The following is a 24,591-nucleotide window of genomic DNA, read 5'->3' as shown; positions in this document are numbered from 1 at the left end:
CAGGCTTTATGAATGACTGGAAACAGAGGAGGAACTGGAAACCGGAGGAGCCCCACATGTTCAGAAGGGAGGGGCAGCCTGGGAGCAGCAGTCCTTTGAATCGGGCTGGGCCCAGCTCAGAGACTTCTGATGAGTCAGCCACTTTCAACCACTGCGTTCCAGGGCTCCTGCCCTTGGTGGCGGGACTTGGTTGGGGAGATTGTTGGGGGATCATTGGTTCTTACCCTATCAACCTGGGATTCATTAAAAATAAGAGATCAAGGGAACGGGGTAACCATGGCTCTCTAAAGGACAGATCCCTGCAGCTCGGCTCATCCTCTGAGGTCAGGGGCTGCTGGTGCACTGGGAGGGGCCTGCTGTTTCTTATTTCACGTTTGGCCAGGTCTTCTATTGCAGCTGTAACTCAGGGATTCACAGGGAATGCTAATTTGAGAATGGCGGAATGGCTGAATGGACAGACTGGGAAGGTTTTGAAAACTAACTTGGGCTGGGCTGTTGAATGGCTCAGGAGGGTGAAGGCACCTGCTGCCAAGCCTGGCAGTCTGAGTTTGAGTCTCAGGACCTACTCGGCAGGAGGACAGAACCAACTCTGGTTCTCTGGTCTCCACACTGTGGCACATGTGCTCATACAGTCTTTCTCGTTTGCTCTCTGCCCAACGAAACAAACAAATGTAATAAAAAAAGAACTTGACAGGACCCACACACCTACACTTTTCATTTTAACCATTTCCTCTCTTTCTAGTGAACATTGATGGGTTTTATGTCCAGGATCACTCTTAGCTGCTAGTCTCCATGGAAACGCCCCAAAGAGGGGAGCTACCCGAAATAGTCCGGGATGGGTTCCTCTCAGAACTCTTCTGACCGAGCTACAATGAAGAGGGGCTGTGTTCATGTCCCCAGGAGAGAACAGCTGTGAAGCTGAGATCTGGCCAGACTACCCTTGCAGGGAGAAGCCTTGGGTGGCACTATTGGTTTTGTAGGCTCAGAACCCAGCATCTGTGGAAAGATCAGTCACCTTCGCCTCCATTACACATTGCATTGTTGAGAGGTGCCCCACTTTGATGCACTGGGGCCAGGCTTGGGATCAGTGCCACAACTGTCAACTCACAATACACACACACTCTTTTATACACACACACACACACACACACACTCTTATACACATACACTGCCTGTCTCTCTCTCTTACACACTAACTGTCTCTTTCTCTCTCACACACACTCACATACACACTGTCTCTCTCACACTCATTATCTCTGTCTCTCTCATACACACTCATTGTCTCTCTCGCACACACTCAGACACACACACAGTCTTTTTCACGCACACTCATTGTCTCTCTGTCTCTCTCTCACACACACTTACTGTCTCTCTCTCACACATACACACACACTCACTGTCTCTTTCACACACTCACACACACACTCTCTCTCACACATACACACCCACACATATGCACACACTCAGGTTTTATTCATGTCTAGAATAGAGCTCCAGGAGTTATTCATGGACTTATAGTGTTGTCTCATTGGTAACACTTGGAGTGGAGACTTTTGAAACAAGATAGAGACAAGCTTCTGAGGAAATCTGAAGCAGTGTTTCAAGGATTTCATGTACAATCCAGTGTTTTGAAGAGATTAACGATAGCCTATATTGTCTAAGGCTCCCTTTATATATTATATGTACATGTTTATATAGCTATATATCTAAATATACTTCTAGATATTGAAATAGACTCTTGCTTTGACTGGCCAAGTACTTGCAATATAGTCCAGGCTGGCTCCAACTCATGACCATAATCTTTCTGTAGCCACCTGGCTGCTAGGGGTATAGGTGTGCACCACCAAGCCTGGTCTACAGGTTTAAGTCCAGAATTTTGGTATACTGTTTAGCAATGAGCTCAGTTGCAACAACATAGAACTACCTATCCCCGAACCTTTCAGTTGGCACCAGTCCGTGTTTGGACTGGTTTAGGCAGGCAGGAGGGCTTCAGCGGTTCAACGAACTTGTCCTTTGCCTCTCTTCCTTTCTTCCTTTTCTTATTTTACTTCTGTGCTGGGGATGGAACCCAGGGCCACGTGCATGCTAAACATTCATGGTACCACTGGAATATTTTTCTAGGCTCCTAAAATGTAATTTTAGAAGGTATAATTTTCATACATACAAACAAAAAAATGTCTACCAAAGACTTTAGTCAGTTTAAACAGTGTGGGAAACAGAAGGTTGTTGGAACTAGTTCAAAAGGGAATTCAAGGAAGGGAGTTTTATAGTTGGCCAGGCATGTGGAAATGAATTGGCCAATGGATTTTTAAAAACTAGCTAATGTCTGTGAAACAATCAGCTTTAACCTTCAGTTCGTGTATTCTCTACCAGGTAGATGTCATTGACATTTTTGTTAGACAGAATCACATGTGTTTTTCTCATAAAATAGATTTATATTATCATTAATTTCCTGTGTTAACCTCTACCAGTACAAAGTTACACAACATCCTAATCAGTTCAAGACAAAGATACAGGTAGTCACCAGGCAGTGTTGGCACATTTAATCCCAGCACCAGGGAGGCAGAGGCAGGTGGATCTCTGAGTTTGAGGCCAGCCTGGTCTACAGAGTGAGTTCCAAGACAGCCAAGGCTACACAGAGAAACCCTGTCTCGAAAAACCAAAACCAAACGAAACCAAAATAAAACAAAAGATGCAGATAGTCTCTGACCATGACAGGTTATTTTCCAAGTGTGTACTGTCCAGATGTTGAGATGGATAAAATTCAGTCATAATAAAATAGATGTTTGACTAGATGAGAAGTTTTGGAGATATCAGGAAAACACCCAAGTAATTAGGATTATTCTGTTGGAAATAGATTTGTTGGGGACAAAGCCATAAATAATAGTTATGGCCAAAGAGGGCCCTTCAGAAAGCTGGGTAAGAGAACTGACAGGGGTAACTGGACTCATGAGAAGGAATAGATCTTCCTTCTGTTCCTGGGAGAAAAAGCCTTCCCTGAGGCACTGTAGGCAGAGGGAGTTTATTTACCGGAGGCCAGGGACACCAAGCCAGGAGCAGCTGCCTGGCGTTTACTTCCTGGCTGCCCTTCTCAGGCCTCTTTTGGGCCCCTGGCTGTCCTTGTCCCTCCATGAAGTCTTCCCTCTGCCTTTTGTCAACATGGGGACTCTTCACTTCTGAGTGTTGTCTTGAAGCATCCTCTTGGCTTATCAAATTCTTGCACAAATCCCGTGAGACAGATCCGGCATTTCGTAGAGGCGAGGTGAGTTGCTCAGGGGTGCAGCGTTAAGCACACTGGTGTCCAACTCTGAATGCCATGTCCTTCCAGTCTCTGTCAGCCTTTCCTGATCATTCCAGTTCTTTCCAGCGTTGAATGCTTGGCCTCTAGGACAGGTGTATTGGAAAGCTTAGCCCCTGTTGACACAGTGGGACATGGCCATTAACGTTACCCTGCCTCCTGCCCAACGGTATTTAGGTGTTAATCTTAGAGCATCCTCTGAGTCCTCAGGTCCTCTGTGTAGTGGCTGTGATGACAATAGACAGCTGGAGGAGGCACATGACCATTACTCCGGGACTTGGATTTTCAGCTGCCCAGTGTAAGTTAAAACCATCATTAATGACAGCCTTTCTGTCAGTGATGATGGGACATTTGGGTCTGTGGCTCAGTCCCGGCAGCTGCTATCACTGTGGACTCACCAGCTGATACAGTAATGAGTTTCTCCCCATCTTCTTTCTTTTCTTTCTTGCTTATCAATAGCCCATGTTTGGTAAATGTCTACGGTAAGGTTGGGGTGTGTTTGTGTGTACCTGGGAAATATTCACCTTCGTGATTGGGAAATTTGGGGTAGTTGGGACAGGATGGTCACTGCATTGAGCAATCAGGTGCTAATGTCTATTTACGTCTCCTTGTTGCAGAGTCCAACATCTGTACCACACGAGGCGTGAACTCCTGCCAGCAATGTCTGGCTGTGAGTCCTGTGTGTGCCTGGTGTTCGGATGAGGTAAGGAGCCTAGGCCTTATTTTATCAATGCAAGCACAACTCTCACTTTAAAAGGAATATGAGGAAGTTTATTCTGGAGCCAAATGTCAGTGACAGTGGCCAAAAAACACGGATTCAGGTTGCTTCAAATACTGTGTTCCCAACATGATGACCAGTTTAATGAAGGCTTTGTAGTAACAGAGCAAAGAAAGTAATGAAGCATGGTGTTTTAAAAATACATTGGTGAAACATAGGTAGGGTGGGTTGCAGAGAAGAGACAGAGCCTCTGCTGTAAGTGTCTGACACTGCCTGATAGCGCTCCTCGTCTCTGGGTTGGTGGAAGCTAGGAGTCTGCAAATTCCAAAAAGGACTTTACTTGATAGTCTCAAGAATGTTAGGTCCAAACCCAGAGGTGGGCGCAAGGCGGCTCTTTAGAGGGATAACATAGCCCCAAATAATTTGGCTCCCAACTTGTAGCACTCCTTTGGCCTTGCAAAGTGATCAACACGGGTGTGCCCACCTCCCTCCCAAACTTGAGTTCACACCTCGTTTCCCTGGATTTAGATGCTTTGGTGTAGGCACAGACACAGGGAACGATTTCTTTCCTCCTAAACACAGTCTCTTTCTCTTGCTGAACAGGACTAGGTGAAGCCTTCCCATTGACGGATGGTGGAAAGCTGGCGAATGAGTCTAGAGACTGTTTTGTACTCTCAGGCCCAGCCAGTTTGCTTGGGTGTCTTTTCTTGCTGTGACTGTTGCTACCCTTCACCAGCCTGTGCTTGCTTTGTGCTAGAACATCTCAGGGAAGAGGGACTTTAGTCTCAAAAATGGGAGAGTGGTGCTAGGGGCATGGAGGGATGCCAGCTTATTTTTCCCCCCAGAATGAAAAAAAAAAACAAAAACAAAAAACAAAGACCTAGAAGAGGAATCGTGTGTGTGTGTGTGTGTGTGTGTGTGTGTGTGTGTGTGTGTGTGCATGTATGTGTGCGTATGTGTATGTGTGTGTATGTATATGTGTGTGTGCATATTCTTAGAGATCCTTTTTCCTTCCCTTTTTTCTGATAATGAGGCCTTTGCCTTCCTTCCTTCCTTCCTTCCTTCCTTCCTTCCTTCCTTCCTTCCTTCCTTCCCTCCTTCCCTCTCTGAGGTGTCAATGGGGAAGTAGCAGAGCCCACTGGGAGGACCAGAGGGTGACAGGAAAGGGTCAGCCATGTCTAGGCAGAGAGTCTGTTGTGTCTGAGGCCCTAGGGAATGAGTGTGTGAGAGAATGGCTATGTTTGTGGCCGGGCTGGGAATTTGGAGCTGGCAAAGGCTGATGGGGAGGTAGGGGGTGCATGTGGCTGGAGAGGTTCCCAGCAGTTACAGTGGGAATGAGTCACCACCTCCAGCAGATGGTTACCTGAGCTGCTGGCCTGGCTGCGCCTCAGCCACCTGAGTCGGCCACTTGGTTGAGAGCCACACCTCCGCTCTGTGTGGCTCCTGTCTATTCTAGCTATCTCCTCACGGTCTGCTTCTCTTCTGGATCCTCTGAGTTTCCTAAAAAGGCAGCCTCCTGGGCAGACTGGGGAGGAAGGAGCAGAAGGCTGTGTTTATCCCCTAGAGGAGGGCTGCCAGAGCCTCCATCCACAGCTTTGGCCTTGGTGCTGTTCAGCACGGGGACTGCTTCTAGAGGCAGCTGCCTAACATCTGGACCAGACTGATCTCATTTAGCAAATGAAACATTCTCTGGGGCCTGGGGAGGGTGAGCCCTTCTTCTCCACCCCCACAGGTGCCCCTCCCCTCTGGGCTACACTGGAGGCTCAAGTGTGGCGTGGCGTGGCGTGGCGTGGCGTGACTTCCTACTTCTCATCTGTCATATCTCCTGCCTTTGGTCACCATCATGATTTTGTTAAGCTTCCTTTCTGAGGAAGTTGTAATTCTGCAACAATGCCAGGGGAAGGAGTGGGATGTAGAGGGCGTCTTGTTTGGATTGGTTGGCCTGCGGCTGGCTGACTGGAACAGAGGGGAGCAGAGAGAGCCCCCTGAAGAAGACCTAGAGGTACTCAAAGGGTGTTCCCCTCCTCCCCTCCCTTTCAACCTAAAGTTAATGTGGAGATAGTCAAGTGAGTCTTAAGGAAAGAGAGAATCCCCCAGAGTCTGTCCTTTAGGGGGTGTCCAGTCCTGTCCCATTCTCCTCTGCCATTTTTTACCTATCTGGGTTTTATAGGGACAAGTTGAGCTGAGTCCTGACCAACCAAAGCCCCTCCTTAGGCCGTATGAACAGATTCCACGTGGCCAGATGCAAATGCACAATATTTATCGGTCACTATGGTGAAATCTTTGCCCTCTGGGGCAGACTGAGTAGCCAGAGGGAGAGAGGCTGGAGAAGGATCGGCCTATTGATGGGGTGGAGTCAGGAAACAGGGGGCAGCTAGGCCCAAAGGAAACTCAGGAAGGGAGGTAGGAAGCCCTCAGAATGGACTATAGTGAATGACAACATCTACCATTACTAAGTAAGTGAGAAGGAGGAGGAATGGGCCGGGGAGTCGGATGTGGTACAGAATGTGTCAAGCAGGGAGGAACCCTGGACTGTAACTAGAACATGGCTGTTATCTTTTTCCTGAGGAAGCGGGACTTCCCTTGCACAGGGCAAGCTTAACTATTGAAAGTGTTCGATCTTGACTTAGAAAGACCACAGGTGGGGCTGGGGGCGCTGCTCAGCCCTCTGCCTCCCCTGTCTTGACTGTTCCAGGCAGCGCTGATGGGGGCACGTGCCTCTGAAAACAACTGGCTGGGCTCAGCTTCTGGTCCTTAAAGGACAGCAGCTCTTGGGTGTGTATAGCAAGCACTTGGCTGGGTAAGAGGAAAACAGAGCCAGTGCGCCTGAGTGGGGTGTTTTGGGCCCATCTGCATAGGGTGTGTTCTTAGAGAGATAGCTATGTGGTTAGATAACGTGGGTTTGGGTAATGTGCTATCTCTGGTCTGTGCAGCTAGCAAAGACACCAGCTTCACACCAGGGCTAGTAGGCCTTGTATTCTTGGCTTAAGTGGTATCATACTGGAGTCTAGAACTTTCTGAAGTCATATGGTAATTTAAAAAGCCTGAAGTGTTTGTTAAATATAAAGGCTCCCAGGATGGACCCTGGACCTATGGCACCAGAACAGATTGCTATGGTGGCAAGGGGGATAGCATTGCTTCTGGTGGAGGCTGGGACAGGACAGGGAGGGTGGAGGTAGAATTGGGGTTGCCATATAAATACAGAGAACCCAATCCGATTGGATTAAATTGCAAGTCATTTTTCCATCTTGGTATGCTTTGAATATTTTCTAAGTTTGGCAACCTTAAGGCAGGACGAAACGCTAGGAATTGATACACAGCTTGAGCACATGTTGGAAGGTAGACCAGCTTAAAACCTGACATCTAAGAATGAAAGAGGAAGAATGCGGTTTGGGGCTAGCAAGTGGAAGACTCCAGTAGGGCTTCCTTCCCCGTATCTGTAGGGAAAGAAAGGCTCAGGACGCTAATTACGGTTTGTGTGTATGTGTGTGTGTGTGTGTGTGTGTGTGTGTGTGTGTGTGCGCGTGTGTGTGTGTGTGTGTGTGTATATGTGTGTGTGTGTGTATGAGACGGGGCGGGGGGGGGGGGGGGGGAGATTATCAGGGTTTCATGATCATGTCTGTAGTTTCTTCATATTTATTTTTAACATGGAGCATTGATGTCTACCTTGAGTTTGTCCCCAAATTGTTATTGTGTGTACACACACACACACACACACACACACACACATATATATACATTATCTATCTATCTATCTATTTATCTATCTATCTATCTACCTATCTATCTATCTATCTGGCTAGCTAGCTAGCTATGGTGTGGTAGTTTGAAAGAAAATGGCCCCAAAGGGAGTGGCACTAGTAGGAAGTATGGCCTTGTTGGAGGAAGTGTGTCATTGTGGAGGCAGACATTGAGGTCTCATATAATGCTCAAGCCACTCCCAGTGAGACAGTTTACTTCCCGTTGCAAGCAAAATATAGGGTTCTCAGCTACTTCTCCAGCACCATGTCTGCCTGCCTGCCACCATGTCCCGGCATGATGATAATGGACTAAACGTCTGAAACTGTGAGCTGCCACCCCAGTGAAATGTTTTCCTTTATAAAAGTTGCCGTGGTCATAGCATCCCTTCACAGCAATAGCAACCCCAACTAAGACAGCAGGATCTGGCCATGTAACTCAGTTGGTAGAGTGCTTGCATTACATGCATGAAGCCCTGGGCTCCACCCAACACTTGATAGCCTGGGTATAGTGGCCACATGCCTGTAGTCTTGGTCCTCAGGAGGCAGAGGTAGAAGGATCAAGGTGAAGGTAGAAGTTCAGGGCTGGGGCTAGGGAGATGGATAAGAGCACTTGCTGTGAAAGCAAGAGGACATGAGTTCAAATCCCCAGCACCCTCTTAAAGCTGGGCATGGCTGTGCCTGTAACTCCAGTGTTGGGGAGCAGAGACAAGTAGATCCCAGGAGCTTGCTGGTCAGCCACGCTAGCCAAAGCAGTCAACTTTAGATTCACTGAGAGACCTTATATCAAAAAAAAAAAAAAAAAAAAAAAAGGTGGCTGGCGGTGGTGGTGCACGCCTTTAATCCCAGCACTTAGGAGGCAGAGGCAGCAGATCTCTGTGTGTTCGAGGCCAGCCTGGTCTACAGAGCGAGATCCAGTACAGCCAGGGCTACAGTGGAGAACCCCGTTTTCAAAAAAGAAAGAAAACTGGAGAGGGATAGAGGAAGACATCCTCATGTGTGTGCACAGGCACACCTACACATACATGTATATGTGCATAACACACACACACAGAGGCACACACGCACACACGCATGCACAATATAAAAAAGTTCAAGGTAATTTTTGCATATATAAAAGTTCAAAGCCAGCTTGTGCTAAGTGAAATCCTGCCTCAAAAAACAAACAAACAAACAAACAAACAGAAAAACCCCAAACCAATAACCCAGTGGTAAGAGTGTGTCCCTCACAGTCGTAACCAACAAAGCATGAATCCTAACAGCTGTGTACTAAATGCCTTCTTCTCCTTTGTCTCCTTCCACGCTTCTCTGTGTTCAGGTAATTTTTTTACCCTTACTGAGTGAGCCAATCAGACAGCAGTGTCTGAGTGGGGCTGGGGAGATAGCCCTGTGCTAAAGCCTGGCACCTAGTGCCGAGAAAAAGAAAACCTCGAGGGTGTGTTTTCCCCTGCCTTCCTCCAAGGAGCAAGGGCACAGTAACCGTGGTAGTTACATCGGCATCTGCAGGAAAGCGGCTGCTGTTACTTACCCAGGACCCCCAGAGGATTTGAGTGTGTTTGACTCATACTGAGACTTCGTGTTATGAAATCATCTCACAGTCTTATTTTAGCCCCTGCCCAACCCTGTGAGACAGATATCACAGTGACTATTATTCATGCTGTACTTTTCCCAAACAGGATTAAGGGGGACTGGTCCTAATAACATGCATGTGTCACTGTCTCAGGAAGGGGAGGTAATCCACCAGCTCCCAGAGCTCAGGGCCGGGAGCCTCCCACCTCTGTGGGTGATCTCTTCCCGCCAGGGGGCGGGGCTTGACTCTTTTGTGTAACATCCGGTTTTGGTGGGAACTAGAACATTAACATCAACCCCTTTTCTAGTTTTCTCTTTGAGTGACCGGGAGATATCCCCTCTTCCATCTGTGCCTGGGGTGGGAATGTGGCCAAGTGTGTTGAGGACATTGCCTTGGTATCTTCCCAGGGCAGTTGGCTCTCAGGAAGAGCTGGGCCAAGGAACCTGTTATGTTTCTGATCTCTGAGGTCAGCGATCACCAAGGGAGGGAGCTGGCCTGAGCTTATTTTTCAGATTTTTTTTTCCCCAGTATTTATGTTTATTTTTCTAAGGAAATTCATAGGAAGCATAAAGACTGCCAGCACGTGTGAGCATTCAGTTCTGCTTATTAAGACTGTGAGGTTAGAAAGCAGGAATGAAGAAAGCCCTCAGAAGCGCCCTCTCCCCATGCAGAGCCTGAGGATGGTGGTGGCTTGCTGCCCCCCCTCCCCCCCCCAGCTCCCTGGTTTCCCTTCCTGGTTCCCTCCTCCAGCCTCTGTCTTGTTCTGGAAAGGCTCAGCTCCTCTGGCATCTTGGTGATCTCATCATTGCCTTTTTGGGAAGGTTTCCTCTGAAGTCTGTGGGCAGTTGGAATTAGAGATAGATTTGTGTGTGTGTGTGTGTGTGTGTGTGTGTGTGTGTGTGTGTGTGTGTGTAGTGTGTAGTGTGTTGTGTGTATGTGTGTGTGTTGTGTATGTGTGTGTGTGTGGTGTATGTGTATGTGTGTGTGTGTGGTTATGTGTATGTGTGGTGTATATGTGTGTATATGTGTGTATATGTGTGTATATGTGTGTGTGTGGTGTATGTGTGTGTGTGGTGTATGTGTGTGTGTGGTGTATGTGTGTGTGTGGTGTACGTGTGTGTGGTATATGTGTGTGTGGTGTATGTGTGTGTGTGGTGTATGTGTGTGTGTGGTGTATGTGTGTGTGTGGTGTATGTGTGTGTGTGGTGTACGTGTGTGTGGTATATGTGTGTGTGGTGTATGTGTGTGTGTGGTGTATGTGTGTGTGTATATGTGTATGTGTGGTATATGTGTATGTGTGGTATATGTGTGTGTGTATATGTGTGTGTATGGTGTATGTGTGTACTTGTGATGTTACTTGTGCCGCCATCTACATAGGGCAGGTCTTCAACTCCTCGAAGGGGAGGCTTTTGTGCTTTAGAATGTGCGGGTGTCTTTGTGGATCAATCCCTCTGCAGATGTCCTGGTGCCCAGGTTCTGCACAGCTGGACAGAAGGACATTGTCCATCTCTTCCCACACTTCTCACATCTCTATCTTGTATCTGGTTCTCGGAATGCCTGGGGCATTTTCTGCTGTGGCTCCTCCCAGGACTGTTCCTCCCAACCAGCTTTTCTACTTTGTATTACGTTCTCTCCAGAATGCAATAAAACTTACTTTATGAGGCAGAAACCCAAGCGGCATCTTAGTTGTGTCTCTCCCAAGCTCTCTAACTCCAAATCACTTAACTTCTTTGAGCCTCAAACTTCTCACTCCCCCGAAGTTGAGTTCTTCACTTGTGAAGCCTCCTACCTGTAGGTTCCTCACTTGTGGAATAATAATTAGTAATTCCAGCCTTCCCAAGCTGTTGGCATTACATGACTCCTGTGAGGTGCCGGCCCCAGGCCTGCACGCAGCAAGTGCTCAGTAAATGTTAATAACTGTTCTGGGATATGGATACTTTTTTTTTTGTGGGAGTGGGACGTGTTGGAAGGAGGTTCTTAGGAAAGGCTGAAGACCTAGACATCGGGAAACAGGTCCAGGTAGGGGTGTGCCAGCTTTCAGATCAGTCTCCTCAACCTGGCAAGTGACAGTTAGACATGTCCTCTGGTTAAATACGCTTAGTGCCAGAGTGAGGACAGCTGGACATGCGCTCACACAGTTCTGGTTAAGTACGCTTCCTGTCGGGGTACGACAGAACTGAAGGCATTGTGTTCCCTAACCCCACTTACGGAACAAATCAGAGTGACTTCTGTGGGATCACACAGCTAGCTGGTGGTGACCTAGCTCTGGGGCCTGTTTTCTGGTTCCAGTGTCCTTCCAAGAACATTGCATTCTTGCATGTGAGCACACAGAGTCCCGAAGGCTGAGGGATACGTATCAGTGTGGTTTTTGTCCAGCACGAAGGAGGAAAGTAACAGACTAGGCTCTGGCCAGCGGCCTGTCCTCATGGTGTTTTTCCCAGCTTGTGGAAGTAGCTCATCCAGGAACTACTTATCAACACCTCATATTAGTAGCTCGTGCTTATTGAGCACTCACTGTATACATGGTCTTATTTAGCCTGGCATGACATCCCTGTGACGGAGGATTCTTCTTATTGTTAGTTCTTTTTAAACTAATTTTTTTTTATTGTGGTAGAATACATATAACAGAATTTACCATCTTGACCTTTGTGTGTGTGTGTGTGTGTGTGTGTGTGTGTACATATGGAGATCTATTTTGTGTGTCTTTCTCTATTTCTTGAGACTCAGGGTCTCTCCCTGAACCTGGAGCTCACCCATATGGTTAACGTAACTGGTGAGCAAGCCCCAGGGATCCTCTTGTCTCTGCCTCCCTAACTCTGGGTTTGCAGGCACATGTCACCAGACCCATCCATTCCTTCCATCCCCCCCCCCCCCCCCCCCCCCCCCCCCCCGCCGAGACAGGGTTTCTTTGTGTAGCTTTGGAGCCTGTCCTGGATCTCACTCTGTAGCCCAGGCTGGCCTCGAACTCACAGAGATCTGCCTGCCTCTGCCTCCTGAGTGCTGGGATAAAAGACGTGTGCCACCATCGCCCGGCCCATTTTTTTTTTTTTAACGTGGATGCTGAGCTCAGGTTCTCATTCTTGTGCGGCAAGTATGCACCATTTTCTGACTGAACCGTTGCCCCAGCATTCATGTTATTATTTTTCCATCTTAACCGTTTTTAGTATACAGTTGAGTGACATTAAATCTGTTTATAATGTGAAGCCCTCACCATCATCCATCCCCATACCTAATTTCACTTTGCTAATCTAAAACTGTGGGCCTATTAAACAACTCTTCCTTCCTCCTTCTCCCTGGCCCCTAGCAGCCATCATTTCCCCTTCTGTCTCTGTGGTTTCGATTGCTGTTTGTAGCTAAGGAAGACTTTTACACGTCACGTTAAGGCTGAAGGAACTGGGCTTGGAGAGCTGAGTGTCGTGCTTTGGTGCCCAGTCAGTGGCGACACCGAGGGTCTGTCAGCCAGCTGGTTCCTGTGCTCTTATTCTTTGTCCTCACCGTCTCCCCTCTGTCCACTTTGTCGTGGGTGCAGAGGGGAGACAGGAAACACAGACCTTAGAAAGCAGCCAGTAGCCAACACAACAGTTTTAAATGGTTTCAACCTTGACCCTCGGGAAGAAATACCTCAAAAATTATTACTCATTATATATGCTAGATTCCATCCTCCAGTAAATAAAAGTTTCCCCAAATAACATCGAAACTTCTATTTACATACGTGGGTATTTTCTATTCCATTCAATTGTGTTTTACTTAGTAAACCTGATTTTGAGACTCAGAAACTAATTTCAATGCACCCTCTTCCCAGCTGTCAGCCGTGAACAGGCCCTGACTCAGCCTGTTCACCCTTCCTGTATGTGTCCCTAGGAATCATCCTAGGAAGGACCACAGCAGTTTTACAATAAATTAGCCCCAAAGGGCTGGGTAAGCTCTAAGCCATTGAGAGGTGACATGTCAAGAGGGGGTGGGGGTGGGGAAGGGGCACATAGCCATGCTAGCTCTGATGTCAGGGTAGCTCTGATGTTGGGCTCCTGTCTACACAGGCTCTGCCTCAGGGCACACCCCGCTGTAACCTGAAGGAGAACCTGCTGAAGGACAACTGTGCTCCAGAGTCCATTGAGTTCCCAGTCAGTGAGGCCCAGATCCTGGAGGATAGACCACTCAGCAGCAAGGCCTCTGGAGACAGCACCCAGATCACTCAAGTCAGCCCCCAGAGGATTGCCCTTCGACTACGGCCAGGTAGGCACGGGGCTCATCCTGGGGAGAGACCTGGTACAAGTGGGCAAGGGACATCAATAGAGGTCTGAACAGGAACTCTTGGTGGGGAGGGGCAGCACAGAATAGGAATGGGGTGGAGAGAGGAGAATGGTGTGTGTGTGTGTGTGTGTGTGTGTGTGTGTGTGTGTGTGTGTGTGTGGTGGTTGTGGGCAAGGGAATGGAAGAAGATAAGAGGTATCAGGATTTGAGTCAGAAGAGTGTGAATCCCAGCTCCACCATGTTCCTAGTTATTTGGCTGGTTACTAGCTACTTAACCCTTCTGGCACTGCTCATTCCTGATGTGTTTTACCTAGTTTATAGCTTTGTGTGGAGGTGCAAACGAGAGAAAGGATGAGAAAGCAATTTGTAAGCCCGTTTTCCACAGGGGATAGTGACTATTTAGGAGCAGACAAAGTAGGAACAGAGGAGGGTGGAGTATTAGGCTAAGAGTGAGCTTTTCAGTGCTTGACCTGGCTGAATCAGTGAGAGTTTGAGAGAGCCCTACTGTGTGCAAGGCATCTATGGGATTTGGAGAAACGCAGCAGGGTGCTATTTATTTACTTTTGAGACGGGACCTCTGTGTAGCCTGGAATTCACTGTACAGCCCAGGCTGGCCTTGACTTTGCAGGAATCTCCCTGCTTCTGCCTCATGCATGCTGGGATTACAGGCATGTGCTACCACAGCCAGCACCATTTCTGTCCTTCACAGAGTCTGAACTGTAGCAGCTGCCAAGAGTTGTATGACTTGGGATAGTATACCCTGGGGACTCAGAGGGTCACACACGGGAGTTTATAGATGGTGGGAAATCACAGAATAGAAAAGATGAAGTTCAAGAGACTGCAAGAGGAATGGAGTTGTAAGGCAGGGGTGGGGTGGGATGGGGGAGACGAGCAAAGCTTCCAAGCTTAAGCTGATCAGTTATTTATCCCCTATAAATACTTATGTATTTATTTCTAGGACTAGAGAAAAACTAACATCCTTCTGCCTTCCAGATGATTCGAAGATTTTTTCACTTCAAGTGAGGCAGGTGGAGGATTATCCTGTAGACATCTACTACTTGATGGACCTGTCCTTCTCCATGAAGGATGATTTGTCGAGCATCCAGACCTTGGGTACCAAGTTGGCTTCCCAGATGCGCAGGATTACTAGCAACTTTCGGATTGGCTTTGGGGCCTTTGTGGACAAGCCTGTATCGCCATACATGTACATCTCCCCACCAGAGGCTCTCAAAAACCCCTGCTACAGGTAAGTCCTTTCTCCACAAGCCAGTGGAGCACCCTTCCCTTTGTCTCAGGCTGGTCCAAGTCCTGGTTGCCATTTTTAAATCCAGTTTTTTTTTCTTTAAACATTTATTATTTTTATTTCTATGTATATGTATGTGTTTGTGTCCGTTTGTATATATGCGTGCCGGGTGATTGTGGAGGCCAGAGGAGGGGCTTAGATCCCTTGGGGCTACGGTGGTTGTGAGCTGCCTAACATTGGTGGTGGCAACCAAACTCTGGACTTCTGGAAGAGCATCAAATGCTTTAACCATTGGGCCACCTCTCTAGCCCCTCTAAGGTTGTTTTGTTGACTGTGTGATGCCAAACCATATTGTTTTCAACTTGTTCTCTGCCTGGCAGATGGGCCCACTGTCTGGAATATTATGCCAGTAGGCTCAAGGCTGCGAGGGGTCTTATACAGAAATGTCATCAGCTTATTGGCTTTGTCACACATGAGCAGAGGGAAAGAGGAAAGTGAGGGGGGCGGGGATGAGGTCAAAAGCAGAGAGAAGTCTGGATGAGTAAAAATGTAATTGTGATTCCAGAAGTGTCATTATTCTAGTCATCAAGAGCACAAATTTTGCAAAGTTAAAATGCAAGAAAATTAAATCACTTTATTGAATTCTTTAACAGATTATAAAAGGTTAAGTTCTTCTATTTGCCTGCTTTATAAGAATATATATGTATATATATTTTAAATTTTGTTTCATGTGTATCAATGTTTGCCTGCATCGTGCATGTCTGTGTACCATGTGTGTGCCTGGTGTCATCAGAGACCAGAAGAGGGTGTTGGATCCCCTGGAGCTGGAGTTATAGATGGTTCTAAGCCACCATGTGGGTGCCAGAAATTAAATGTGGGTCCTCTGGAAGATCAGCCAGTGCTTCCCCCGCTCCCCCCCCCCCCCCCCCAGACAGGGTTTCTTTGTGTAGCCTTGGCTGTCCTGGAATTCACTCTGTAAACCAGGCTGGCTTTGAACTCAGAGATCCGCCTGCCTCTGCCTTCCAAGTGCTGAGATTAAAGGCATGCGCCACCACTGCCTGGCCAGCCAGTGCTCTTCACCACTCAGCCATCTCTCCAGCCCTCACACCTTTTTCTTTGAGACAGAGATTTTTGCTATGTAGCCTAGGCTAGCCTCAACCTCCCGAGTGCTGTATTACAGACATGAGCCAACCCATCTTAGCTCTGGGTTGGAGGAGCTCTAGGAATTGAACTTAGGGTCTCATGTTTGCTAGGCAGGTGTCCTGTCACCAAACAGCGTCTCCAGCCCCGAGCCTCTGTTTGGCTTCTGTGTTAGTTACTTCTCTTGCTGTTGTGACCAAATACTTGGTGGAGGCAACTTAAGGGGGAAGGTTTATTTTGGTTTATGGCTCAGAGGATGTAATCCATCATGACAGGTAAGGCATGAAGTCTAAAGTGGCTTGGTCCGTGGTGGTGGGAACCTGTGGCAGCTACTTGCTACCTGCTACTAGGGCTGGAAGTGGAGCTGGCTTGGGACAATCCAAACAAAACAAGCCCTGCCCATATAACCCTATTTATGCCAGCTAGGCTCTGTGTTACAAAGATGCTACAGCCTCCCCAAAACTGTGCCACCACCTGGGGACCAAGTGTTCAAACACACAAACCTATGGTGCCCATCTCATAGTCGAACCATAGCCGTTGACTGTTGAATGGCTTACTTGATGAAGACTGTAAATCTATGTATGGCAGTGATTTAAAATTATGATTACTGGGGCTGGGGAGATGGCTTAGTGGTTAGGAATACTTCCTGCTCTTCCAGAGGTCCTGACAGAGTCCAATTCCCAGTACCCAAGTTGGGCAGCTCTTAACCCAAGCTTGTAGCTCCAACTCTAGGGGATCTGATGCTGTCTAATGGCCTCCGTGGGCACCTGCACAGCTCATTCTGTCTGTCTGTCCTCTCTCTCCCTCTCCCCTCTCATATTCTCTCTCTCTCTTTCCCCCATAATTAAAAATAAAGTATATTAAAATGATGATTGCAGGACTGACAAGGCATGGGTTTACATTTTAACTTCAAAAGAAAATTCTACAGTACAGTTTTTGAACTTCGGTCTGGGCTATATGTTCCCCCAGAAGACATACCCAGGGACAGCATGTTCTATAAATTTACTGGACACCTGCTTTATTGCTGCAGTAAAAAAAAGCGTTGATGATTCAGCCACGATAGTGCGAGCCTGCCTCTCATACAATTGCTTTCCTTGGGCTCACAATAGCTCTCGTGAGATAAGCACTATTATGCCTCCATATGTAAAGCTACCACTGCGCTACCCCTCCAGCCCCTTGCCTTCGTTTGGCGTATGGGTTAATTACTTTTCTTGTTGCTGTGACCAAATACTTGATGGAATGAATGCAGGTTGGGAGAGGCCATCAGAGAGCCTCTGCTTGGTAAACGGGGAGCTGGGGTTTAATCTGCCCTGTCTGGTTTCATCTCGGCCTTTCTTGCCCTTTCACTATCCGGAGGTATGGTTGTGGTGCCACAGGTAGTTTGAAGGGTTTAGAGTCTAGACTGTCTCAGTAATTGTGATTCTGTGGGACTGTGTGGTAGAGCATGTGTCTGGCATGCACGAGGTTTTGGGTTCAATCCCCAACATTGCAAAAAAAAAAAAAAAAAATAGAAAAATCAAAATGATATGGACCTGGTCTGGGCACGCCACTGTCCATGTTTGTCCCTCTCTCTTTACCTAACCCTTGTACCACATTTCCACCACAGCTTCTGTTACGGTGACCTCTCTTTTCCCCCCAGTATGAAGGTTTCATGTTTGCCGATGTTTGGCTACAAACACGTGCTGACGCTGACTGACCAGGTGACCCGCTTCAATGAGGAAGTGAAGAAACAGAGTGTGTCACGTAACCGAGATGCTCCAGAGGGCGGCTTTGACGCCATCATGCAGGCTACAGTCTGTGATGTGAGTTTGGAGGGCAAGGGGTGCCAGGTGTAGCTGGTATAAATTAAAATGGGGAAGGAAACAGTTAGGGTGGGGATTTCCGGTGTGATGGGAGATAGGAACCAAGCGGGACTTTGTACATAATGAGTAATAAATTGCTCCCGCTACACGATGCTCTCTCTGTATCCACACCAGGGCCACAGCTGACACCTCTTTGAACCACAGTCGTCCCAGATCTTTCCTGGGGAGAACATCATCCCACATTTTCTGGAATTATTTCAGAGTCAAGCCTGGGTTAACTTGACCTCAGCAAAGTGGGCAGATGTTAGGGTAGGATTTCTTCTAATCCAGGCCAGCTCTGGATTGCAGATGGGTTTCTGTCACTGGAGGAGTTACATGTGGAGTTGAAGAAGGCATTATTCAGTCTCAAGAACTAATCAACAATGGGATGATTTTCCTAAGGGAACAAAGCCTGAATTTCCAAAAAACCAAGCTCTAGTTTATGTTCCAAAGCTTGGGGCTGAGGCCCCTCTCCAATACAACTTGTCCAGCTCTTTAGGTGTGGAGGTTCTGGGGTCTTTGTTCAGTACTGATGACAGAGCTGAAGTTGCTGTGTCTTTTTTTTTTCTAACAGGAGAAAATTGGCTGGAGGAATGATGCTTCCCATTTGCTGGTGTTTACCACCGATGCCAAGACCCACATTGCACTGGACGGAAGGCTGGCAGGCATTGTCCAGCCCAATGATGGGCAGTGTCACATTGGCAGTGACAACCATTACTCTGCCTCCACTACCATGGTGAGATGCTTGGTCCGACTGGGGTTCTTGTTCATTCTGATAGGACTGTATTATTCCAGGCAAGGCTTTTGTGGGAATTTGAAAACAGCCCTTTACTGGGCGTTCTGTGGGGCTCAGTGAATGCCTGTTTCTGCCACCCCCCAATGGAGCATCCTCATCCAGGGTCTAAACAGTCTGACCATGGATGTCCATGCCTGTGCTGAGTGTTCACACTGACTCCACAGTCATCAGCATCAGTCACAGCATCTTGGCATCCAGAATGTGTGAAGTCACAGCTGGAGAGCTCACTTCCCTCCTTCCTCTGTGGACGGGGGTCCCTTCTTGCAATCAAGCTCATTCATGGTTACTGGGGAAAGACAGGGAAAAAAAAAAAAGGACAAAGGTTTCGTTGATGAAATGAGGAAAACCCAGAGGGCAGAGCCTCTTGAGGAAAGGTTAAAGGGCACAGAGTCATTTGGTTTGAAGGAAGAATGGTTCCTGGATCATTTAGGATGATAGGTAAGAAAACTTCTGAGGAGTTTTTTTTATGTGTTTTAATTAATAATAATCATAGACAGTTAATTAAATGAGAGGAAAGGAGCTTAAACTGAAATGGGAGAAATTACTGTCAGTCATAAGACAAATGGAGCAAGGTTTAAAACAATGACACTTTGGTGAGTGGTGTGGTAGGTGATCCGTAGAGCGAGGCCAGGACACTTGCCCATAGCTCTGTAGCCCTGGGTCTTAGCTCATGGGGCTGATTTGAATGTGAGTGGGAAGAAGGCGCTTGGCTTTGGAACGCCAGCCGCCCAGGGGTCGTGGCTCCCATTGCCCTGTCCCTCTACTCACACAGTGCCCTCTTTTCTTTCACTGACAATACAACAGCACAGACGGAGTAAGTCAGAAAAGAACTTCAGTTGTCTTCTTAGGCCTTGCGAGTTTGAGAGGCCACATCTGGTGATCATCTTGCGGGCAGAGTCCCAAGACTCAGGCCGGCATGAAGCAGAGGTCAGGGGTCATGTGCGTGGGTTTCTGTTTTCATTGTTTTCCTCTTAGAAAGCTAGCTCTGGGGCCTTTAATGGCCTCTAATCCTACTTACTTCCCAAAGACTCTACCCCTAAATACTGTAGGGGGCTTGTCTTCACCCGCTCAGCATCTCACAGTGAGAATTCAGTTTCAGTGCATGAAACCCAAGGGACACGCTGGAGCCACACCCAAACCACAACACCTCACTTTGATTAGTGGGTAAAAATCTTTAAGTGTCGCATTTCCCTGGGTCTACCCGCGACAGGACAAGTTCAAAGGCTTAGAATCCAGGGAAGCGTGAACCTTCACCTCTTCCCCCTTTTCCAGGATTACCCGTCTCTGGGGCTGATGACTGAGAAACTGTCCCAGAAAAACATTAACCTGATCTTTGCAGTCACTGAGGATGTCGCCAACCTCTACCAGGTAATTATGCCTCTGGGGCTCCTGTCCTGTCACCACAGAAGGACCTGTCCCAGGTGGCCAGCTCATGCTGTCACTAGCCAGGGACCCAAGCAGGAAAAATCCTTTTAAAACTCATTCTCCGGGTACTTAACATTCCTCCCAATAGCCTTTTTCCTCCAACCTCTAACCTACTAGGAAGCAGGTGTGGATCTTTCTGATGGGAGTGGGGAGATAATTCAGTGGGAGGAGGGGCATAAAAAGGTTTCTTTTCCTCAGCTATGAAAGTCTGCTAGATCTCTTCTGGTAGTGACAAATGAGATATCCTACAGTGTCCTCCAAACTTCATTTTAAGATTGCCATTCTGGTGGTGGTGGCGCACGCCTTTAATCCCAGCACTCGGGAGGCAGAGCCAGGCGGATCTCTGTGAGTTCGAGGCCAGCCTGGGCTACCAAGTGAGTTCCAGGAAAGGCGCAAAGCTACACAGAGAAACCCTGTCTCGAAAAACCAAAAAAAAAAAAAAAAAAAAGATTGCCATTCTGGCGGTGGTGGCGCACGCCTTTAATCCCAGCACTCGGGAGGCAGAGCCAGGCGGATCTCTGAGTTCGAGGCCAGCCTGGTCTACAGAGCGAGTTCCAGGATAGTCAGGGCTACACAAAGAAACCCTGTCTTGATACCACCTCCCCCCACCCCCCCCACCCCCTGCCAAAAAAAAAAAAAAAAAAAAAGAGAGACTGCCAGTCTGACTAGGGGGACTTTGAGGAGACTACTTTCCTTCGGTAAGCTGTGGACATCTTTGTCTTCCTTTCTAGAATTATAGTGAGCTCATTCCTGGGACCACAGTGGGAATCCTGTCTGATGACTCGAGCAATGTCCTCCAGCTCATTGTTGATGCTTACGGGGTAAGAATGTTAGCCCAGGAGGGCCTGTTGAATCTGCTGGATGTGCCTTACCCAGCAGAGCTGGTTAAAAGGAAGTAAAGGAGGGATGCAGTGGCCAGTCTACAGTGGAAACCTGACACATAAATTCCTTCAGGAATGGAATCTCTTAAGATGAGTGGGCCTCAAGGCCGTGCTTGGGCCTGCAGACGGAAGGGGGAACATTAGGTGGGCACAAAACAATATGGCGGTCTAAACATAATAGGGCCGTAAAGGGGATGAGAGGCTTCCCTTTAAAGCCTGAAGAGGAGCTTCATGGAGAGCGAGGGTGACAGGGGTCCGAGGGAGAGAAAGAGAGAACTTTCATGAGAGTGAAGGTGGGGGAGCCTCTTCAAAAGCAGCCTTTCTCCCCAGACCAATTCCCAGAACAAAGGAAAGGTCTGGCTTTTTGTACGCTTTTAGGAGTGGCGGGAAGTTTCATATCATGTGATTTGGTTGAACGTGGCACGTAGAGAAGCCAGGTATTATACACTGAGTTGTCAAGTCACAGTAGAAACTGCTTTGGAACTTTCTGTCCCAAAGAGAGCCAAAGTGTGTGGCCTGATTCGGGCTATGGGTTCATGCCTGAAGGTGCAGGCCCATGTCCTAACGGAGCTCAGATGTGGGAGCCCTGGCTGCCATTCCCCCACGTGGCCTTCCCGATCTCCTCTTGTGTTCCTAGAGATAGAGGATGGCCGGCCCTGGGACTGATGGCATCTTCTGGAAAGGAAATGGGCCAGAAAGGAAGGCCGAGGAGGAACAGGGACAGGGAGTGGGGAGCTTGGAGGTGGAGGGGACGGCAGATGTGGGCTAGATGGACAAGGAGCAGCTGTAGGGCACAGTGAGGGAGAGCCAGGTCCTAACAACACATGAAAGAGATGACTGAGTGCAGAGACTGTGAGGCAGCAACTGGCAGAGACACCTCAGCGTCAGGCGCTGCCAGGACAAGTCCAAGGCCACTGCGTTGGCTATGTGTGGGATGGACTTGGCCTTTGTCTGTGTCCTTACTTTCTTTTGTCCTTTTCTCCTCAGAAAATCCGCTCTAAAGTGGAGCTGGAAGTGCGTGACCTCCCTGAAGAGCTGTCACTGTCCTTCAACGCCACCTGTCTTAACAACGAGGTCATCCCGGGCCTCAAGTCTTGTGTGGGACTCAAGATTGGAGACACGGTGAGGTGGGCTAGGCAGGGACTCATATTGAAGCTGTGACCCTGGTCTCCAGAGTCTCTGTGTACCCCGGCCCTTTCCAGAATTAGAAGTTAAAGTACTAGAGCTCTTAATCTTTCCTCTTGAAGCTTCTGCTGCCTAAGGTTTCTGTATCCGCCAAGTTAACCTCTCTATCAGTTTCTGAGAACATTCATCTCGGTTCCCTGTGTTTGCACCTGTACATCTGATTGCAAATGAAATGATTTCTTATCTACTCACTCAGAGTAATGCCTTTTTTTTTCTCTGCAATGTAAAATGGCAGTCTATCATCTGTAGACTTTTGCTGAGCACTGACTGTGTGCCAGACTTTATTCTAGCTGATGAAAATCCAATAGCAAGCAGAACAGGCAAAAAATACCTGGCCCTCTTGAGACTTAAGAGTGCAAATGTTCATCTTGCCCCTCCATTCCCTCCATGGTTTTCTTAATTAGTATTGTTTTAAAATTTTATGTGTATGGTTATTTTGCCTGTGTGTATATTTGTGTATCATGTGGGTCCCTGGTGCCTGTGGAGGTCAGAGAGTGTCAGATTCCTTGGCACTGGAGTTTGAGATGGTTGTGATTTGAACCCAGGTCCTCTGGAAGAGCAGCCAGTGTTCTTAACTGCTGAGCCATCTCTCCAGCTCCCCTGGTTTTCTTTGTTTGTTGACCCTCCTTTGCTCTACCTAAGGGACTGGTGGATGGGAGAGAGGAATGAAGAGAAAGAGATCTTTTGGTCCATTGCCCTGTAAATTTATTTTTTTCTTAATTTTTTTTTTGAGACAGGGTTTCTCTGGTTAGCTTTGGTGCCTGTCCTGGATCTCACTCTGTAGACCAGGCTAGCCTCAAACTCACAGAGATCCGCCTGCCTCTGCCTCCCAAGTGCTGGGATTAAAGGCATTCGCCACTACTGCCCAGCCTGTAAATTTATTTTCTAAGCATATGTGTTCACAGCCCCACGTCACACCCTGCAATGAAACTTTATACTGTAATCCCTTAGTGTGTGATTGACCACTCTGTGACATGGTGTGGTGTGAAGCAGCATTTTGTGTGTCTTGCTGTTAATATGGAATAATAATGCTCCAGCTGACATAACCGTAATCACAGACTCTGTCCTGCTTGACCTGGTCAGTTTCTCAGGAGAAAAACAGCCCTCTATTGCTTATCTGTGACCATCTGTCCAGTCAGATACGTCACAGCGCTAACTACACTATGTCACTGTAGTTTTTACTCTGTAGACTCTGAGAGAATTAACGCCAAGGAACTCCCCAGGGCGGGTGGGTTTGACACCCAGTTTTGTTTCCCTCGGTAGGGTGCAGCCCAGCATTTCTCTAGGGCTGGTGTCCCCCAGATCCACTTAGGTCTGACTGCCATCTTCCCATCCAGGTGAGCTTTAGCATCGAGGCCAAGGTCCGCGGCTGCCCCCGGGAGAAGGAGCAGTCTTTCACTATCAAGCCCGTGGGCTTTAAGGATAGCCTCACCGTCCAGGTCACCTTTGACTGTGACTGTGCCTGCCAGGCCTCCGCCCAGCCTCTCAGCCCACGCTGCAACAATGGCAATGGGACCTTTGAGTGTGGAGTGTGCCGCTGTAACCAGGGCTGGCTGGGATCCATGTGTGAGTGCTCCGAGGAGGACTACCGGCCCTCTCAGCAGGAAGAGTGCAGCTCCAAGGAGGGCCAGCCCATCTGCAGCCAGCGGGGCGAGTGTCTCTGCGGCCAGTGTGTCTGTCACAGTAGTGACTTCGGCAAGATCACTGGCAAGTTCTGCGAGTGTGATGACTTCTCCTGTGTCCGCTACAAAGGGGAGATGTGCTCTGGTGAGTAGAAGTGTCCCGGCACGCTCAGTAGCCGTGCATGCGTATTTCCCCAGATGCCTCAGGAAACATGTGGAGGCTTGAGGTTGGCGAGGTGGGCAGAACTGAGAACCCATTTCACTCCGAGTAGAAATGAGCAGAAGCCGGAACCAGAACTTTCCCCTTGTTCGTGGCGCCCAGGGAAGCTAAGATGTGGGGAGACAGGAAACATTAAGGGGAGGGAGTTTGTTTTGGTTTTCTTTCTTCTGCTCACTCTGATGATGTTTCAAATTCCTAGTCCTTTTGAATATAAGGACCAACTTATTTTTCATCTAAAAAAAATCAGTCTCAGGGTAATTAGTATTTACAGATGGAAAATATATGATGTTGGATATACTATAAAGTTCAGAATGATTTTACTTGAATTTATCATTCTACCACCAGTAGAAAGTAGTGGTATATATGCAAGACGCTGTGGCGCTTAGACCGGTATTAGGGAAATGGTATATTTGTGTTAAATGTTATCCCTGTTTATCATCTGTTTGTTGCTATTGGTGTTTGTATTCTAGGCCTCTACTGTCCAAAATGGTATCCACTAGCCACATGTAGCTATTTAAACTAATTGAGATAGAAAACATAAATTCAGTTTTTCAGTTGGTCAGTAGCCACATGTGGCCAGTAGCTATCGTACTGTACCATGGGGATACTGAACATTTTGACATAGCAGAAAGTTTCACTGGATAGTGTTGGCATAGAGACTTTC

The 24,591-nt window shown here is 47.9% G+C and overlaps 1 protein-coding gene across 1 annotated transcript in view; it reads left to right on the top strand.

Annotated features, from left to right (window-relative positions):
* Positions 1-24,591, top strand: part of Itgb3 (integrin subunit beta 3) — a 58,846-nt gene that overhangs the window by 13,635 nt on the left and 20,620 nt on the right. The window contains exons 2-10 of the mRNA XM_052758612.1: positions 3,916-4,001; positions 13,361-13,556; positions 14,568-14,820; positions 17,597-17,759; positions 18,373-18,534; positions 19,867-19,962; positions 20,751-20,840; positions 21,888-22,027; positions 23,428-23,852. Coding sequence (XP_052614572.1) covers positions 3,916-4,001; positions 13,361-13,556; positions 14,568-14,820; positions 17,597-17,759; positions 18,373-18,534; positions 19,867-19,962; positions 20,751-20,840; positions 21,888-22,027; positions 23,428-23,852 — 1,611 coding nt within the window. The remainder of the gene's footprint in view (positions 1-3,915; positions 4,002-13,360; positions 13,557-14,567; positions 14,821-17,596; positions 17,760-18,372; positions 18,535-19,866; positions 19,963-20,750; positions 20,841-21,887; positions 22,028-23,427; positions 23,853-24,591) is intronic.

This window comes from Peromyscus californicus, unplaced genomic scaffold, assembly GCF_007827085.1.
Source record: "Peromyscus californicus insignis strain IS unplaced genomic scaffold, ASM782708v3 Scaffold_3__1_contigs__length_106647218, whole genome shotgun sequence".
NCBI lineage: Eukaryota > Metazoa > Chordata > Mammalia > Rodentia > Cricetidae > Peromyscus > Peromyscus californicus.
The sequence above is the reverse complement of the archived record's forward strand: the minus strand, read 5'-3'. Positions and strand labels throughout refer to the sequence as shown.